Source organism: Xiphias gladius, chromosome 21 (genome assembly GCF_016859285.1).
Source record: "Xiphias gladius isolate SHS-SW01 ecotype Sanya breed wild chromosome 21, ASM1685928v1, whole genome shotgun sequence".
NCBI lineage: Eukaryota > Metazoa > Chordata > Actinopteri > Istiophoriformes > Xiphiidae > Xiphias > Xiphias gladius.
The window spans coordinates 24,590,948-24,611,132 of record NC_053420.1 but is presented as its reverse complement, the minus strand read 5'-3'; the positions used below and the strand labels follow the sequence as shown (position 1 = coordinate 24,611,132).

General features: G+C 41.5%; 1 protein-coding gene across 3 annotated transcripts; it reads right to left on the bottom strand.

Moving 5' to 3' along the window:
• Positions 1–64: 64 nt before the first annotated feature.
• sfmbt1 (Scm like with four mbt domains 1) lies at positions 65–19,363 on the bottom strand. Of its 3 annotated transcripts, none has more exons than XM_040116188.1 (21): positions 19,185–19,363; positions 14,946–15,003; positions 14,706–14,800; positions 13,951–14,194; positions 13,134–13,222; positions 11,781–12,033; positions 10,468–10,565; positions 10,176–10,277; positions 9,665–9,824; positions 9,378–9,460; positions 8,312–8,438; positions 7,732–7,845; positions 7,481–7,523; positions 7,310–7,377; positions 7,069–7,208; positions 6,331–6,440; positions 5,733–5,908; positions 4,788–4,966; positions 4,419–4,643; positions 2,213–2,341; positions 65–2,021 (listed from the first exon to the last, which is right to left on the bottom strand). In XM_040116188.1, exons 2-21 carry the CDS (start codon positions 14,968–14,970, stop codon positions 1,881–1,883), a joined length of 2,601 nt encoding a protein of 866 aa, XP_039972122.1. In that variant the 5' UTR covers positions 14,971–15,003; positions 19,185–19,363; the 3' UTR covers positions 65–1,880. The 3 variants fall into 3 exon arrangements, with proteins under 3 accessions (XP_039972122.1, XP_039972125.1, XP_039972124.1); XM_040116191.1 differs by having other exon boundaries at positions 7,310–7,374; XM_040116190.1 differs by lacking the exon at positions 19,185–19,363 and adding an exon at positions 18,738–19,104.
• Positions 19,364–20,185: the final 822 nt, after the last annotated feature.

The following is a 20,185-nucleotide window of genomic DNA, read 5'->3' as shown; positions in this document are numbered from 1 at the left end:
ACGTTGCCACAAACTGGATGCTGGGAAGTGTAGGACAAATGCCAGGAGACGTCCCGAATTTCTTGTTCGCAGTTTTTATTGCAGTGTTCTCTTTAAATAGCAATAATATTTAAACATGAGATAAAAATATGTTCCATTGCTTTGAGTACTGCTGTAACTACAAGCAAATGAGTAAACAAAGAGCCCACGTAGCTTTTTCTCACACAAAATGAAGCACAATACAATAAATCACACTACAGGAATGGGTAAAAAGAGGAATAACTGATTTACAAAAGCATTTTTTGAATATCTTCTTGCTTTAAAAATGCCCATTAAGTTAACGTGTTAAAAATAATGACTAGTCAATGTTATGAAATGGCTCAAATAATCAACTGTAGCTGAGTTTGTTTGAACCGTACTCCCCATATGAGGTGGTTTAGGCCTATTCTGTGCAAATATAGCCTACTGTATATTTAGGGCATTTGTTCATTGGTTATGCAGAAAGTTAATTGCTCAATAGATTTTCTCTCTAATCACCCTGTTGCACTAAAAGATATTTGATTATATATACACTATATACAAACATGCACCATCATATTTGCATACCACCCAACAGTACATGGTTTTGCTTGTGCTTGCATTACAGAATCCTTGCACTGTAAACTTGTCTTATATAGAAGCTTGAACAAGAAAGCAATTTGATCTCTTGAGATGAAGGCCCCTTTTACATCTGTTAAGCAGACGTGTCAGTACAGTATATGTGTGTGGTGTTCACACTAAAATTAAATTCCTTGTCTTGCAATGACTCACTATGACTGTTCTTTCAAATTTACTATAATCAGAGGTTAATTTAACATTACATCTGGATTTCAAGAAACTTACAAACTGAATTCATTTTATGCAACTTGTAGTTTTATCTGTGTGCAAACAATTATTTCTGTCTTTTTTTAACTAATGGGCCAAATGATCTCTCGAAAGTAGAAAACCATATGGATACCAGTACTTCAAGATACAGCCTGGAGCTTTTGTAGTGAAACGAATTTTGTGAAAAACAATGTTTGGTTTTAAGTGCTTCAGTGTAACTGGGCTCTCATATCCTGTGTGTACCCTTCATCTGCTCTAAAAAGGTTGCACTTATCTTTTCAATTAATTATACTTCAACTTTAAAAATAAGAAAAAAAAACAAAACAAAAAAAAAACAAAACAAAAAAAACCAAACAGAATCACCGAATTTCTGACACCAGCAGACAACAGCAAATGTTGACTGGCAGATACCAAATATTCTAGGGCATAGTATGAAAAATAAAAGCTATGATTCAGTGCTATTTCGTTTTAGAGAGAGCAAGACAGGCTGGAAGTCATGAAAGGATAGTGTAGACCAATGGAGTTGTGGCACTGGCCCTCAGTCAATCTTCCTAAAAAGAAAGAAAGAGGAAATAAAAGAGGAGAATCCAAGGCATTCAGAAGGAAGTAAGTAAAAAGGCCTTTTTAGAAACTATTAGTTTCATCTTATTAGATCATGTCTAGAAACCAACTTCTTTCATCTTAAAATCATCTCGGTGATGATGGATTAGATTAAAGTCAATGTGCTGGATTTAATAAAGGCTTTTACATTTATTTATGGCATGGAAGTGCCTTGAATTATTCTCTTTGAGTCCTCCTCTTTTCTATGCTCTCCTAAAGAGCACCTGAACTGTTTTTGACCCAATGTATCTCTTCTCCTTCTCCTAAGGACGTCGCTTCATCCGTCATATGTCCATGCTTGTCTGACATGATGTGGTATATGCAGGATTCTAAAGGATGTCCAGTGTAAGAAATGTTAAAATGGGAAAATACAGTGTTTTCACAGGATTAATACACAGAACAGAATGTAATTATGTCCAATCCTCATTCCCCGTCAGCTACGTAGCAAACTGTTGATAAAATGCCAGCTTGACCCTCTCAATGTGGTGGCACAGCTTGATGGCCGGTCCCAGCTTCAGGTCCATGCACTCCTGCACTGTCGGGAGGTTCAGCAGGAGCAGCGCTTGTCCGTCAATCTCCTACAAACACATTTAAGTTTATAGGAGATGCATTTTCTATATATAGTTTGTTTTTGGCTCAACTTTCTATAGCGTCTAAAATGTTTTGATGTGTGCCCATGGATACAATACAAATGTATAATGCACTTATTGCAGTAGAGTGGCGTGAGCTCTCATCCTGAGTGGCCATTAAGTCTTTGAGTATCTCCTACCTGATCCAAGAAAATCCTTGCAAGAGGTGCACAGTCAGTTGTTCTGATGAAGCGAACCACATCAGTAACGCTCCACTCCAGGGGGCTGGTGTCCAAACACAACTTCTGAGGAGGCTCAGTCTTTGAGGTCTATAGAGACACAGACAGAGTGAGTCAGACAGAGACTGAGATATCTCCCAGCCAAAGCGGAAACTCTCACAGCTTATTTTAACCCTTACAACTGATTCTGAAATGAGGGCCATCAGACTGAAACAATTCATAAAAGAATCCCTGGCTGTCTGAGTCGTGTTGATTTCCACATAAGCAGTTTAGAGTGATTTCTGGGGCCTGTTTCGGAAAGCATGTTTACCAAACTCCGAGTCTAACCCTGAACTCGTAGTTGATGAACCCTGAGATGTGAAACTTTTGAGTTTTCGGTTCCAGAACAGCTGACCTGAGGTAGTTCAATCTAATTATGTTCAGAGTATGTTGACTCTGAGTTAAGCGCGTGTCTGGTTAATGGAAAAAAGTAATCATCAATGGAGTTCTGATACTGTGATTCACCATGGCAACGGATAAATAAAGAGCTGAGCTTCTATTTTAATCCAGTGGAGCTAGAAAGATTACTGTTTTGCAATGCACATTTATCTTAAAAAAAAAAAACAAAACAGCAGCAGTAAAAGAGCCTGAGTTGAAGAAAAGAGTCAAAAGGCAAACGCTATTACATTTTATTCAGAGTAATCAACTAGACCAAAGTATTTAGCAGACTTTAATTTCCTTAATGGATGTTAGAGAGCTGAAATCCTACTGTTTGTTACATTAAAATTTGAAATATATTTATTCAGCTGTAACCTGACGGAGAAAAAAGTGCTGCTGGCAGCAGAAGATGAAAATATACATCAAACAGGTAAGACGTTGACCCAGTAATAGCCTGATGATTTTGGTTTTTGCTGTTGCAAAAATCATCTAGATTAAAACTGATGTAAATTTGCCGATGTCTATTTCCCATTTAAAACTCTTGCTCAACATCATTTAATGAATATATTTTCGACATGTACATTTGAATATAGTGACTGAAATGCTGTTAAAACAAGTTCAGACTGTATGCAGCCTCTATTCATAAACTCACTTTTAAACTACGTGTAGTTTAGTTTTTAAATGTTATCTTTTCAGCCACACTACAATCACCCTCACTCGGAAATATCACATAATCTACAATATGATACGATAACTATGATGTGGAATGTCCCATCGGTGCGATCAATTACACCATGAGAAAGGATTATTCATAGATCAGAGTCTTGTGCATCTAAAGCTTCCCACAGATTTTTTTATTTTTTTTTTTAATTTACAGTGATTAATGCACGGTAAATGTTTCAGTGCAAAGAAACTGACTGACAACCTGACAGTTTTCTTTAATGTCCAGAGTCACGGTGTTAGAAAGAGTGTGTGTAGATTTTATTCTGAGCTGGGGATGAAGCCACGATGTGTAATATCTGAATGTAAGAGATCGCTGTCTCTGTCCTTAGTGGTGACTGACTGATCATAAAAGTGGTAACATAAAATAGGTCTTGGGTAGCAAGCTAATGTCCAATCGGGATTTTAATCTTCTCCCAGTGTAAAGTTCTACGAATGAATGTACTCCCATATGCGCTTTGATATCGACTCTATGAATGAGGAAATGAAGTGCCATGTCAGAAAGCTTGTCCAGGCTTGGCAGGAGGGGAGGAGACAGAGAACCCAGAGAAACTCAGGGTTTGTTGAAGAAAAGCTGCCAATGCGCAGATTAGGTTCAAAGTGTAAGTTACCATGGTAAATGACTCAGAGTTAAAGCCATCTCAGTTTCTGAAACGGAAAACCCAGAGTTTCCCCTCATCTCATGGTTAACAAACTCTGAAACTGAACGCTGAAACAGGGCCTAGGTCACAGTGAAATTGCAGTTAGAGAGCATTTTGTTTCCTCGAAGCTGGATAATGGGATTATAATGTGGTGGAAACATCATTCCAAATGTTATTGAGAGGGTCAAGTTAGGTAGAGCGAGGTAGTTATATTTAATGAAAAAAGTAAAAAGATTTATTACTAGCTGGAATTTTTAAGGTATTCATTACTGTTTGGAAACAATGCTATAAAAATACAGAAGATAAATATTTTGAAATGTTTTTAGAATTTACTGTTAGGGCATGGAATACTGCATGGAAGTCGCCTTTTCTTCATTCATTTTCATTACCTTTGGTGAGGGTGGGCGGTTCTCGTCGTCAGAAAAAGATGGTGAGCGGGGTTTCCGGCGTCGGCGTGTGGGCCTGGGTGTCGCTGGTGGGGAGGGGGACGGCGTGGTGGGCTGAGACTTCCCGACAGATTGTTCAGAATCATCCTGGAGATCGTCCTGCAGCTCTGAGCCAGAGTCTTCACTCAGGGAGTCATCTTCATCTAAATCTTCTTCCTCTCCACTGCCCTGCAAGCCAAAGATAATAATGAAATAAATAAATAATTAAATTGTATATTAGCACTGATTAAAGTAAGATGTTAGTTTAAAAACGATGCAATTTATGCACTCTTTAATGTAATATTTAATGAAGAAAATATGTGTGTGTGTTACCTGTGGAGAGCCAGCAGGCGTGTTGTCCACGGAGGCTGAAGAGCGTCTCTTCTTATGGACAAAGAGCTGCTTCCTCCTCTTCCTCCTCCTCCCTCTTCTCTTCACTCCACCCTCCAGGTTGGAGTGGCCCCCGGGTGGACGGCCAACGCGTTTACTCTTCTTCTTACCATAGTAATACGCTGGAGACAAGACAATGGGTTTATTGTGTTAAATCTGACATGTCTGAAATATTTTAATATTTTATTGAGAGAGGCGGGAATTTTGCAGTGGGGTCAAATTAAATCAATCAAACTGATTTTAATACGTGTATTCATTAATACATGTATTCTCTACGTGAAAAGTATTGTTAAATAGGCTGTTAAAGTGGGTCTGTAGAGAGCATGTGGTGTCTGAATTGATATGAAAACTTCATAGACAAAAAAGAAAGAGTAATCATTTGTATGTTGCTATCAAATTGCATCAGCTTCTTAACCCCAACACTGTGGTGCAGCTGCAGTAAACCTGTCAACACATCTGTGACTTTGTGGTGACAAATAGATCAGATATCAATTCTGACACACAGATATACATATGTATTTTCTGCAAACTATACCTCTTATTCTTTGTTTATTGAAGGTTATTTCCATTTCAAGTTCCATCCCTCTGCTTCCCTGAATTTTTATTTAGCACTAACGTACCCATTGTTAGTTTGTATTCACGAGCAGCACAAGTGAAAAGAACTGAATATCTCCAAACAAGAAAAAAAATTAATGAGCTTTTGGCTGAGTGAGAGTTAGTCTGAATAATGTTTATAATTAAGGTCACAATTGACATGCATGTATTCATATTTTTAATCCACTCCTGATAATCAGTCATTAGCTGTTATGTTCACTGTCTTCATTGAGAATCTGATAAACCATTTAAAGGCTCAACAATCAGCTGTCTGTAGTTGTGTAAACCACCTACTGTATTTGGTCTTGGTAAGGACAGAGCAGTTCTCAGAGCAGCGCTCCAGAACCATACGAGGTCCAAACAGGTTCGGGCAGCACTCTAGCTTGATGCAGGTTTTCCTGCAGAAGTCTGCCACACGGTCTGCAGTGCGCACGATTTCCACAGTGGCCCGGTAACTCTTTCCCTTGTACCTGATATTTGCGGAAAACCAATGAGCAGTGAACAAATTGTGATAAATTTTTCATATTTCACCAGAATACAAAATTGAAAAAATGATGGGTAGGCCTTCAAAAGCAAAGGCAAATTTATCTGACTCTTCCCACTCACTTAAGCTCCCATTATGGTTATGTTTGATCAAACAAGGTTGCTACGACCAACAAGATCTCTTTAAAGTAAACCATGTGCTGTCGGCTAAATCACTGCTTCAATGTAGTATCAGGAACTTGTTCCAGGTTGCAGTGTCTAGATATTTATTCCCACTCACGTATTTAATTACATTTCTAATTTAGCATGTGTCCTAAAATAGGCCAGCTGTGAACACTTATACTATTCCTGCAGGTTTTCTAAAGAGCGGACAATTTTCATCTGAGGACTAAATGGTATTTCCACTCACTTGGCTTTGAGTGTCTCTCCATGGCCTTGCCAGCGGCTCTCCTGGTCCAGCTGCAGCTCCCTCAACACACGGCTGGGCTTGTATGCCGAGTTTATCAGCAGAGTCAATACCTGGATACAAGACATGCACAGAAATGCAACAGTCACAGGTTATCTACGGGTTGGAGGGCCGGGTCATTTATTCTTTAATGGGGCTCTATGTAGCATTTTAAGATCAAAAACTCACCATATTCATTTTGAGACCAGACTTTCATACCTCAAACCAATGAAAGTGTTGATAGTAGTAGATTAGCAGCCTTTACTGGTCTCCACATTGTGTGCCATTGGTTATTAATTGTTAACATTATTTTATGGTAGAAACCAAACCAGAGGGAGAGCTCTTGATTCAATTAAAGTTAACTAAATCCATCTGTATAATGGCACATGGTAGATGATGATTTCTTTTGTTTCAAGTGAATATTCAATGGAATCAAAACTAGTGGAAGAACAATACGATTCTCCAGTCTAGTAGCTTTCTGACATCGGCATAATAGTTTCATGGCAATCCATCCAATAATTGCTGAGGTATTTCAGCCTGGACCAAAGTGATGGACTGACCCAACGACTTCGCCATCCATAGTGTCATGCCACTTAATAATGCTGAACACATCACCATCAACCATACTGCTTGTCTTATAGGATTGAGGGGAAGGATTTTTTTTGGTTTTCATACAGTAAACAGCTAGCCTTGCCCTCTCACCTCTTTGAGCACGAGGACGCAGTTTCCAGGGCCGATGAACTGAGGCAGCTCGGCGATGCGTCCCTTGTTAAGGTAAGGTCCCGAGAAACAGCGGTGGTTGAAGTAGATCTTGGGACAGCAGTATTTCCCGTTCCCCTGTCCTGCACGCGGATGCAAAATGAAGGAACAACCACGGACAGTCAGTAGATATAATATATCACAGTATGGCATCCCCCAGTGAGACCTGAGACATACCACTCACCTGTTTCTGACTGGCTGGCCATCTGCTGCTTGACAGTGTCAGGTGACGAAGATTTCGGTGGAGTTCTGCTGTGAAGTGATGAAAACTGAGTCAGATGTTGAAAGGTGGTTTGACTCGATCCACTCAAACCAATAAACCAATCACTGCCCCCACCCTTCCTCTTATACTCACTGTTTCTCTGGCTGCACCACAGCAATCTTCCTCTCTTTCTCAACTGAAAAACAAGGAAAGACTAATGTGTTCCCAGTCACATTATTACAATATGTTACTAATTTGGAGGTCAGGGTAAAAAAACAAAAAAACAAACAAAAGAAAAACTGTACTGTATTTTGTTTATCACAGCATTAGTAACAGTCTTGTTGTTGCATATTTGTAAAGACCATTAGACTCCACTATGATGACCCATTCCGCATGTTGTATACCTGAGGGTTTGATGGGATAGACAAGTGGATAGCCATTTGTCTCACACCAGCTGACAGGGAAGATGTCAAGGGAGTCCACATGAACTATCAGCTCTGGCATGGGCTGTTTGAGTCCTGGGCAAACAGACACACAGAGTCACTAGGAAATCCCGTTCAATACACAGTGACAAGTGGTAAAAATACCACAGACTACATTCTTAATCTGGTGGGGATGCCAAATTCAGCTCAGACACTCCAAAGTGCTGTCAACACTCACGTCCATTTCAATGGCTTAACGGTGTGTACACCTCTTGAAGGCCCCCAAAACCTATTTTCTTAATCAGCTTCTTAGTGTCAGAGATGTACTATGTTGCCAGGGAGATGGAACCGTCAATCTAATCTGATCAAGGTTTTGACTGCAACTCTTACAAATGCTTTGTTTGAAACTCTTATTTACTTTCAGGAAAGTTACCTATTTACATCTTTGAAATGAGAAGCTGAATATCAACATGCTGTGACTGAGAGGTGTGTTACTTATTTGTGCATCGCTATGAAACTATATGTTCTCAAAAACAGTGATTCTTTCAGTATCTCATCTCACCTTCCAGGCTGAGCCAAATGTATTGCTCTTTGACCCTGGTGACTGTTGCCACGTGAATGTTCTCTGGTGACAGCGGGTTAACAGCCTCCAGTTTCATGGCCTCTTTGAAGCCATGGTCACACTGCTCCTGGTGGGGGAAACAGAGAGGGGAAAAAAATCCTTGTGAGAGCTATTTCACAGCAGTGGATGTTTGTGTGTCCGGTGATTTTTATCCACTATGAAATTGCCACATATTCGCTCTCTGATAAAGGGGAGAAAAGTTTGCAGCGGGTTTGCAACCCATCACACTTGCAGACACATGGTCTCAACACTAGCATTTGATGAATCTGTTAGTCAAATGGAAAATTTGACTGACGTTTTGTCTCTTATCAGGCAAATGTTACCGTAAAAGACATTTCTCATGGCCTGGGAGTGCAGTGTACAACAGATATTTTCTCCAAGGTTGCAAAGAGAACATGTCTGCTGTTGAAAAACTATGAATCACAGCAGTGAACTGAGCTGTGCTCAGCCATGTTTCCCAACATGAGGCTGATCAGTCCTGAACTCTTACTGCACCGAACCTAGTGATCTGCAATGTGCATGTACCAAGCTGTTTACACAAGAACATGGTAGATATCAACATTTTAAGGCTGCTGCAATTCTTTTAGAGGAATATTGGTAAAATCTCTTTTTTTTTAAATTTTGAATTATCTGGTCATTGGTCCTGCTCTTTACATTACATCACATTCAAGCTGAACCAACTAATACAGATTTTATTTTGTTTCATTAAAAAAATATCTCTTTAGTGGTCTACAATGCTGCTTGGATAATGCAATCCAAGTAATGGCAAGGAGGTTTTAGCTCTGACAGGTTACTAATGGTTATTAAAAATTAAATCAATTTCTGGATGCCCACTGCAGCCTTCACACAACAGCAATATAATTATATTCATGCAAAATAAGTAAATAAATAAATAGATAGACCAAAATGACTGTACAGCCCAAGTTACACGTGAGTCTAGACAGAATCTGATAAGCCTGACCAATGTGAACTTTGTGGGACATGGGAAAAACGCAGGTTGACTTACAGCTGGGAAGCAGTGCTGAGGAGCAGCCTCGGCCTCACACTGTTTCAGGTAATCTGCCCAGTCAAAGTCTGGACCCTGATATCCTGCACATGATGATATAAAGAAGGAAGGAAGAACGAACAGAAAGAGATAAGCAAGTCCAGATAAAGGAACCAAATAAAGCCAGGGAGAGAGAGAGAGGCAAATACAGCATGAGTGATCTAATCACTGCCATTCCTTACTTTCTGATATCACAGATAATTGATAAAGTAAGTGGCTGTCGAGGGACTATGTTTGACAGAGCAGACCTGGTGGGGGGCTGAGAGGGAGCCCGTTTTTGAGGCTCCACTGAGCAGGGAAGATCCCTGGACTGTCTCTGTGACACAGGAAGGACCGGCCCGAGCCTTCTGACTCCTCAATACCACAAAGGTCGTCCATTGTCACTAGGAAGTAATGCTCACTGTACACCTGAAGAAGAGAGGAGGTGAGATTGGAACACTTCCACACATTCTCAATTGACAGCTGTGAAGTTTTCACCATCTGTTTTGTTTCTGGGCAACACTAAAGACTGTGTTGAGCTGATTGCAAAGTCAAAGAGATCGGTTGGTCTGAGTGGTTAAATAGCAAAATTTAACCACAATTCAAATAAGCAGCGTTCCAGCCGTGTTGAAGCATGTGGGGTGATAATTTCTTAGCGACAGAGTAAATACAGTTTGGTACTAAAGACAGAAAGTATAAATATCTAAGGCAAATAAATAGCAAACAAGAGAAAAAACATTGCAGCATAGCAGAGACAGATTTGATAGGAAAGCCTGTTACCTTGGTGACAGTGGCAGGCCTGATGGAAATAGGAGCAGTCGGGTCAACAGCCTCCAGTTTCATCCCTTCCTTGAAACAATGAGCAGCGATGGAAGGCTGATCCTGAGACAAACAACATACACATACATAGACAGTCACTTTCAAAAGCTTAGCTCTTAAGAAATGTTTCAGCAGCCAGTTTGGAGAATGTCACCACTCTTTGCTTAATGCGTAGTTATTCAATCTTAACTGATGAATAAACAGAAAAAAAGTTTGCATCAGGAAGTACAAATAAGAGCATGGTTGGTAGTACCTTACTGAACTCTGCAGTCAGGGCTTCATCCTGAGGCAGATCATTGATCCTCTGTCTCACCTCCTCCCACTCTTCCTCTGACCGCAGTGCCAACAGATCTGAAACATCAAGTGCAAGTACAAGTACACACAAATCAGGTGCTGAAGAGCAAAACCTGACGCCCTGATGACTGGGGGTTCATTTCATTATCACACATATATATATATTTTTTTTTTTTAAAAAAAAGGTAAAACATCCACCTGACTGAATTTCATTCTGCATACTGTCTTATTTGAATGACCCAAACCTGTATATCTGGGTTTATATCTGCATGTCAGCTTGTTCTTATCTACCCCTCTAAAAAGGTCCCCGCAATTAATTAAACAAGCGAAAAACAACAGTCAATGTTGTCCTCCACAATTTCACAACCACAAAACACACAAACTTCTTATCTCAGGCCACTAGGTTCCAGGCAGCCTCCTAGACAAGACAACATGCAGAATTAATGAGGCTGAACTTCGGTTTTTACCTTCCATTAGATATAAAAATGAATCATATTTTCCCCATTATTTTATGAAATGAGATAATACAATATAAAAGGCTTGCCTAAAGGTATACCTTTAATACTATGATTTCTACATTCTTTTATTACCTTGCAAAAGATTGGTATCCAGGTAACCCCCCCCCCCATTTTAGAAAAGCCTGGTATTAAATATCAATAAGGCTTTAGCTGTAGTTGCACCAGAAGGAAGATCAGCTGTTAGGAGAGAGATACAGCCTCCAGTGCTTCTCACATCTTGCATATTAATAAAACTTCGTACACTTGAAGAGTATTAGCAGATCGTGGCCCTGAAAACAATGATCTGTCTAATCCTGCATGGAAAATCAATTTCAAGGTCTAGTGGGATACCATTCCGTTTTGAATGTAAGTCTCTTCTATTTCATCACTATGCACTTGTCAAAGTATTTGAAAATGTTAATATATGTCACATAATGTGAATACATACAATAAAACAACAGATCTGATTGAGCACCTAGGAATAACATGAGATAATAAGACTTTTACCAATAATTAGTAATATTAGTAATATCACATCAGATGTGATGCAGGATTTCTATATAAATGACACGGCGTAATAGGTAATACAAGGGTTATACTATGTAATTAGACATGTAACCACTCCATGATTGCCATGTGAATTTTCTTTGTGTCCTTTCATCAGAAACTATTACTCATGCCTGCTTTGACAGTAAACCTCAAGATCTAGACATCATTTTTCCTTTCTTCCTTTTGTTTCTAAATATAAAATCTGACCCATGTCAGTGCCACTGACCTGAGGGAGGCCTCAGGGTGCAGCCACGCTCTTTGGCCCATCCAGGTGGGTGGAGGCGTGGGTGTAGGTAAAAGAGCCAGACAGTTGCGGGTGTGTCTGGGAGGCCCTCGGTGCCTACCAGGCGCAGCTTCAGCCGCCCTCCGACATTCTCCTCCACCTCAGCAGCCCAGGCCAGCCCAGAGTCAACACTGTCCTGGAGCTCCACATAGGAGCCTGCACACAGGAGCTCCACTGGGTCTCTGCCACGCTGGGGCTGTTGGGGAATTGGGGGGGCGGGGTGAGAAGCTAGTAGCACACACACTTACACAAACACAAATGAACACACGCCTAGGCAAGGCAAAGAATTTCTACTGGGAGAGAATGCACTGCATGACCAAATAGCAGAACTGAACCACCGTCACTGAAAGTTAACTAATGGCTCTAAAGAATTTCACAGGCTTTTCCTACGGCAAATTTGCTTTCAGCAGCACAGTCTTGATGCCGTAAACAAAACCTCAGAGCCTTGTTTTTTGTAGACTTGGGGCTTCAGGCTGGCTATGCATGCAAGACTTCAAAGCAGATATAAAATCATGTTCAGTACAAGTTCAGATTTATTCCAAGGGACATTTTAAATGTCAGGTTTGGCCCTGTCTTTTTGCCCTTTCAAAATGGGAATTACAAACACTCTAAATGCTTGGAGATTTAAGTCTAAACTATAAAGATGATAGAAAACAAGAAGTAAACAACAGTAAAATAAAACATGACAGCTGTGAGGTATATGTGTGTGTGAGTGTGTGTGTATACCTGTACTTCTATCTTTGTTAGGACCAGTTTGAGTTATAGACCTTACCGAGTGAAGACATATTGGGGAAGTGAGGGCATTTTTACTGGTCCTCAAAACTTCAAAAGGGCTGTTTGAGGGTTAAGACTTGGTTTTAGGGTTCAGGTTAGAATTAGGTTTAGGGGTTAGGCATTTTGTTGTGATGGTTAACATAAGGGGCTAGGGAATGCATTATCTTCATGAGTGTCCCCACAAAGATATATGTGTGTGTTTGTGTGTGTGTGTGCGTGCGTGTGTGTGTGTGTGTGTGTGTATCTCAAGACTGCAGAGTCACATTTCTGATCACCTGAGGGTAAAAACTGTCAACTTAGTGTTTTTCTTATGTCAACTGTATTTACCGAACTTGCCTCACCACTTTATTGTGAAGCCTCCACTGTTTTATTTACAGCATCGTGTTCTTAAAGTGGTCAAATCGTCAGTACCATCAGAGGAGACTGTTCTTGGCACGGACAGAGACAAAGACAACAGCTCATGCCCCAACCTGGGTGTGGTGTAATGTAAGGAAAGACACCTGCTCGGATCCCAAGCCTTACCAATTCCAGCAGGTTGGCAGGCACGCTGCACTCCTCAGCCAGGGCCCTTTCCAGCAGAGCTTCCCAGTCCTGGTGCTTCTCACGCACACCTGAGGTGGAACATGTACATACAAGCGTTTAGTTTATTGACCAAACAACCACATGGGCTCACTCACCCCACTCTGAGCTTTCTCACTCAGTCACCATGAATCGCAGCATCAACTTTAAAATAAAAACTAAAGGAATTCTTCATATGTAACAGGTTATTATATCATACTGTGAACAACGTGAATCTTTATTTAAACATTAACATATCCAGGTATCAAGTGCTAATTTGGGTGGCATTAATTAATAATCAACCTAATCAAGCAACATTGCTTTAGCACTTGGCATCAAAAACTGAATCCCTTTCCAACTTTCCAGGTAAAAGTATTTCACATGAAACCAGAACATCAGAAGGGAAACACAAGCGTTTTCACCTGGGAGCAGCTATGGCAGCAGCATATCGGAAGAACAGAAATATTCATTACTCCTTGCTATGCTTAACAATGGTACAATCACTTAGTTGAGTTCCACCATTAAATAGCATTTGGAACCATGTGCCTTCTCCGCTGCTCATCTGTCCCTGAAGATCTCAGAAAAAGACCAGACCAGCTTTTCATGGCTGATGCTTGTTAAGCCTCTGCATTTTTTAATGTAATCCCTCAGCTCTACAAAAAAGACACCATGCCGCCTTTTGAGTAACCATAGGTGGATTGCAGTTTAAACATTACATCTCACAAAAACAAAAAAAAAAAAAAAAAAAAAACACTTCCTGCTGACCCCAGCCATGCCTCACCCTCAGGGGCCCTCATGGTCTTGCCATGCTGGCGGCTCCAGCCCAGCGGGTGGAGGTCTGCTGTCATGATGTCACACCAGAAATCGGCACGCCGGTCATCCTGGTATCCTTCGTAGCGTAGCAGCAGCAGCTGGCCACATGTGGTGATGATGTTGGCCACCCAGTAGGGGTTGTCGGCCTCTGAGCGCATGCACACCTCCAGCTTCATGCCTGGAGTCAGTCCTGTCTGTAGACCCTGGTCCACCTGAGACGGGGACAGAAGAATGGAGAAACGTGGAGCGTTAATCCCATTGAAAAGTTGCAGTTAAACCACATTTTCCTTTGTGTAATTTCCGTTTTACACAAAAAACAACTAACAAAAGTACACAAAGAAAAGACTTTTATTTTATGCGACAATTAGCTTTTGTTTTAATTTAAACCAACCTGCCAGTTTGAGTATCAGGTGTTAAAACTGCTAATTGTAGACGTTTTGCTGGTGATGCTGCTGTGACTTGTGTGTCTATGCTGTTGATTGCTTTCTGATTGGATGCTGTTAAAGCCATTTTTCAGGAACCAACTTACATAAAGGGCTTCACTCACTGACTCATTCTGTGCATTTGAGCCATGCTCTCACATTTACTACACAGTTTGAAACTAACTAGCAGTTACTTGAAACCTAGTGAGCAATTTACACTGAAGCTTAATAATTGATTATGAGTAGCTGATACAAGCTTATCCAGAGATGTGTGTTAGCTGTGAATGGCGTCAGCACCCACATGTTTGAAGGCGTGATGGGGCACAGACACGGTTCCAGTCTCCTCCAGGTAGTCATCCCAGTTGAAGTCACACACATCCTGAGCAGAGTCTCCATCTGGAGTGCACAGACACACACACAGACACAGACACAGACACAGACACACAGACACACAGACACAGAAAACATTGCTCCTTTCCGACCTGCTATCCAACATTTTATCTCACTCATTTCACGCAGCCGTTCACAGAGTAGTTCTTACCGGACTCCAGTGACTCCTGACTCATGCTGGTGCCCCCTCAAGGCCAAGACAAGGAGCTCTGAGGAGGAACAGAGGAGGATTATTATTATGCTGTGAGCGTAAATGAATGAGCACTGGTCCAAAACTTTGGTAACGCAGAGAGGAAAACATTGAAAAGAAACACCCTGCTCACAGTCATAGCTGTAGATCTCAACATTTATCATTAATCTCTGACCTCACTACTGTTTTCAACAAGTATAAGATTAATGAGACAGGTGGTACCGCTGGCATGTAACAGCCCGCTCAGCACTTCACAAGCCAAACTGTATCAGCAAAATGTTACACAAACAACTGGAAACCATGATCAAGACTTAGTGTAGCTGGCTACCATACCTACAGTACACCACATCTATCAGCTAACAACATGTTGCTACAGATAATTAAAATATTTCAAGTCAAGATTCAAATAAATTCATAAACCAACAGTCATGACACTGAGTAGCAGGAAAAACAACAACATTAAAGCCAAGCTTCAGACTCAAGAAAGACAAAATTCAGTTCTATCTTGAAAACACTGCTTCAAGGCCAAATAGACAAGAATGTGCTTTTATTTGGATTCCTCAGCCATTCGAAAATCAAGGACTGCCCGGTCTTGATAATAAAGCTGTTCAGATACCAAATCTTTGGTTGAATTACAACATCATTATTCAAGTGCTTCTATCTGGTCCTGGTCTTAATCAATACAAAACAGCACAAGTGGTGAATAAAATCACAGATTACAGGCTGCGTATTTGCTATTCATTAGGGCAGCACAGGCTACCACCTAACTAACACACCAGATGGTATGTGATTTGGAATTATATTAAACTATGCAAATCTCACCCAGCCTCACCTCTACTTGGGAAACTCATTAGGGCTCATCTTTTAGAAACCGTAATCTAATACCTTTTCCTGCCCCGACGTAAAGATTCAAACAGTGCCTTGACAGGAATGTGGACACACACATCTAACTCTGACACATCAAACTGACCCGCAACATTGTGAAAAGCTGATGAAATAAGTTAATACAACAAGAGAGATGGCATGAATGAGAAAGAAGGGAGCGCTGGGCGTGACAACACTGGAGAGAGAGGTGGATGGGATGCTGAGGATAGCTGCTCTGTCACAGCAGCTCCATTCAGCCGGCCTGTCAGGCCCGTCTTTGTCATGTCTGACGTCTCTATTAAAACCACGGCCGCCATCAGAATCCAACCCCCCACACCCCACCCCCCCGACCACTGGACTGCCGCTGCGACCCCCGTGCTCTGTCGGGATCAGCGCCGCCTTTCACCCCTCGACCCTGCCCCAGACTCCCTCTGTCTTTCTCCCCCTCCCTCCGACACATACACACACACACCAGCGGGCCTCATTGTCCCTGGGGGTCACAATCCTAGCATAAGAGTAGAAGAGAAAAAAAAAAGAAAAAAAAAAAAAGAGCAGTGGAGACAGGAGTAGAAATACAGAGCTAAAGTTAAGAGGCTATATTCTAACATCTGATAGCGATATTTTTACAGATTAGATCATTTATGAATTCATGGTAAGATTTTAAGTTTCTGTTTCTACTTCCGATATTTCTGCCTACAGGTTCATGGGAACTTCTTGTACAATCGGTTTCATGGTTTCTCTATGTTTGTGGAGGTTTTTGATGCAATTTAACTGAATCAGTCCTTCTCAAAAGAGGGAAATTGTGTCTGTGTTTGAGTAAAGCCTCTAAGTGACAGACCGATTGCAAAATTTCTGACAACCATTGAAAGAACTAAATAAAGCTTTCACGTTTGCTCTGACTTTTTTAACCGCCGAAGCTGTAGGTTTCAGCGGAGCTTAACTTTTTAGAACAGCACAGGAAGAAAAGCAACTTCCCCTGTTTCACATACAGTAAGTGGTCTGTGTGGACCAAAGCTATCAGCAGTCGACCTGAATCTCTCTGCACCACCCAAGATTCTGACTGAATCTGAAAGAGAAAGGGCCTCACACACACACACACACACACACACACACACACACACAGAAAACATTGCTCCTTTCCGACCTGATCCACACTGCATACTCTATATGTGCACTTACTGAATCATATTCTCATCAGCACTTAGCATGCGACAGAGCATTTCTAAACAAGCCTTCCTGAACCTCTGAGGTCCCTGGGCAGGAAATGCAATCTGAAAAAATATACATTCAAACACACTGTTCGGCTTCTCCAGGAAATAAATAAAATGAAATTATCTGCTGAAACATTTCCCCTAACACTATTTAATGCCATCTGTTAGATAACCAGTGGATGACTTTACATTACAAGCAGTAATGTAGCGGAAAATTACTACATCCTGCTGTTAGCATCCACACTCTAATATATTCAAAACCTATTTTCAGAAAAGAACTTATTTGTTTTTTTTGATATTATTTCAACTGTTACTGTGAAGGGTGATATGAATTTGTAGCACAAAAAGACTTAAAGAGACGGTTTCTTCCACATTACAAAAACATACTTTCTCCCCTACCTGTAGTGCCGTGGAACTGTGCTACTGAATTGTTGGTTTTATGGTTCTAGTTTTCGAGATGTCAGTCTCTGAATGTACCTTCACCACAATACAAGGGAAGTGAATGGCATTTTGTATGTGGCGCTCACGGCATTGAAAATCACGTCTTACAATATTCAGCCGCCTTGTGTCTTTCCAGAATCTCTGTCCACTGTAATCTAAATAATCAACAGACCACGCTGTGAACAGTTTTCAGATGAACTCTTTCTCCAGTAGAAAGTAGCTCCGATAAAAACTGTTGTTTATCCAGATCAACGGGGAATTTGTGTGTAGAAAGAGGTGCTGCTGCTGAATTTTCCAACACTGTACGGACCACAAAGCAAATTTCATTCAGCTGCTCATCAGGCTGATGGGTCAATGGCACTATAGATACATGGGAAAGTCTGGGTTTGTTTTTTGTTTGTTTGCTTTTTTTGTTTTTTGTTTTTTTTGTTTTGTTTTTTTTTTGGTAATTTGGGTGAAATGATTCCTAAAAAGGTTGGTAAATAAACCTGAAATAGGTTTAAACTCCACGTCGCTCCTGGAAATCACATGGTACATTTGAGAACCAAATTATGATGCAGCACAGAGCAGGCTGCCATCAGGTTTCCCAGTCACCTGCCAAAGTGATTTAAATAACTTTGAATGCATTACTACCGACAGTGTGGTTGGCAACAAAGGGGCTGCTCTGAAACCCAACAAATAAGAGTTGGCCTGCTCAGTGGTGGTCCACCAGCTCTGCCCACCCTGCTATAACTTGAGACCAAACAGGATGCAGCAAGGAAAACAACAACAACAACAACAAAAAACAATCCACATTTCTTCCACGCAGCACGCATTAATAACCACGCCATTTCGTTCAACTGCTCCTTTGAGTCGCAATAATGCTGCCGGTTGCCATTGCATAGCGGCACGTCAACCGGAGCAGCGCTGCCAGCGGATCACTCAAGTTGCACAATGGGGAAGTTAAGCGCCTGAGGAAAAATAGGTTGCAATAAGTCAGCGTGGACTAGGACAAGGAAATGACAGCCGGAGCATCCTCCTGGTCGCCAGCCCTCGCAAGCAAAAGTAAAAGCAAACTAAGCCGAGAAACATTTCACAGACGAGTTTATTTAGCCTATTTGGTGAGAGCTACGCAGAAACACAAATCGGCGGAGGTCGTGCAACCTTCATTATGTAAGACTTCGACATTTTAAAAAACACTGAGTTATTCAAGGGCGAACCGCTGGAAATTTCCACACAATCCTTGAAGTGTAACTACCTTGAGGTTGCACTGCTTGTACGGACCAACCGCAGCATTCAGAAACAGAGATGGGCCATTAACGCAATGGCTTTGCAGAGAGGGACTACAGCGCCGACGGTCTAACTTTCACACTGAGGAGAACACTGGAAAAACAGCGATTAAGAAAACGGTCACATTGCCGTCTAGTAAATAAACATGCGGTCCCAAATGCACAACGGCCGTGTGGGACTCCCCGGACACATGGTAAAATCGCCTGTGTCCGAGTCAAGTTACTGAACGTCACGGCTTGAGCAATAAGAGCAGGCTGGCGAGCAATAAGGGCGCTTACACTCGACCGAACCCGACTCGTCTTTTTGAGAGACGGGAAAAAAGACGAATGCGCCACCACAATACAAAACACCGCTAGGAATTTGTGACAAACAACACAGGGTACGTGAATATTTAGTCGCAAAATTCGCCTCTTACCGCTAAGTAGTTTTTCCAAGTCGGTTTTTAGATGCTGCTCCTCTCCGCCTGCTCGTTCGCAGCAACGTGAAGCTAACGCGGCTGAAAACCGAGAGCCCCGGTTGAACGTTTCAAAATAAAACGGTCAAAGGGCCGGCCGTTACTACTGTCGGCCGGGCAACAGCGGGGCTTTTTCTGTTGCGGATAAAATCGCGATACTTCCGGTGTCGCTCTGGCGGCGTCGCACTAACTTGACGCAGTTCTCGTTCACGACCTCATTCCAATATGGCACAAATGGCCACTGCGCATGTTCTGCCGCCTATATGCCTCTGAGCCCGGCTACATCACACTGACTTCCATCTTCACACACACAATAAAATATCACACAACCAGAATCAACACAAATATCTGAAAGACGGACAAAAGAAAAGAAAAACAAAAAACAAAAAACAGGATGTAGCTCTGCTAGCATGAATTTCTTATAAACGGCGGGTGAAACTGATCAGTCGTTAAAGGCTTTTATCCCCAGCGGAATCAACACTTAGTTAATGGTTGTGCTGGAATTAATTGCACATATAATCGACCCACTTTCGATAAGTGGAGTGTTTGCTTTGCCACGAAAAAGCCGTTCGTCCTGTAATCAAGTTGCACACATAGTATGTTGCCGAAAACGACCCCGAGTTGTTTAATTTCCCTTCAGTGTGATATTTGTTGAGTACACGGAATGCCCCGCGATGCGCCACGAGAGGCTGAGCGGACCGCTACTTTTTAAATAAATCACAATAACCCCCGGTCATAATGACTGGATAGAAATTCTGTGTGTCACTGCTGGTACGGTACTTGTGCTGCACAGGGATCTCAAGTCGGATTTTTTTTTTTTGGAGGAGAGGGCGGGAGAAACTGCTGGAAATATGCGTTGACACTGTGAGTGCAATGCTCCAAGTCCACCTATCCTGTATTATAAATGTGCTTTCTTCATAAAACAAGTGTATCTCTCGTTTCGGAAATCGGTTCCAGGAGCC

What these genes read in the sequence shown, in the direction of transcription:
- sfmbt1 (XM_040116188.1), bottom strand. Translation starts at nt 14,970, where the DNA reads ATGAGTCAGGAGTCACTGGAGTCCG. An exon ending in ACCGCCCACCCTCACCAAAG is followed by an intron (nt 2,342 to 4,418) that starts GTAATGAAAATG and finishes GTGTCTCTATAG; the next exon opens with ACCTCAAAGACTGAGCCTCC. An exon ending in CAAGGATTTTCTTGGATCAG is followed by an intron (nt 2,022 to 2,212) that starts GTAGGAGATACT and finishes ATGTGTTTGTAG; the next exon opens with GAGATTGACGGACAAGCGCT.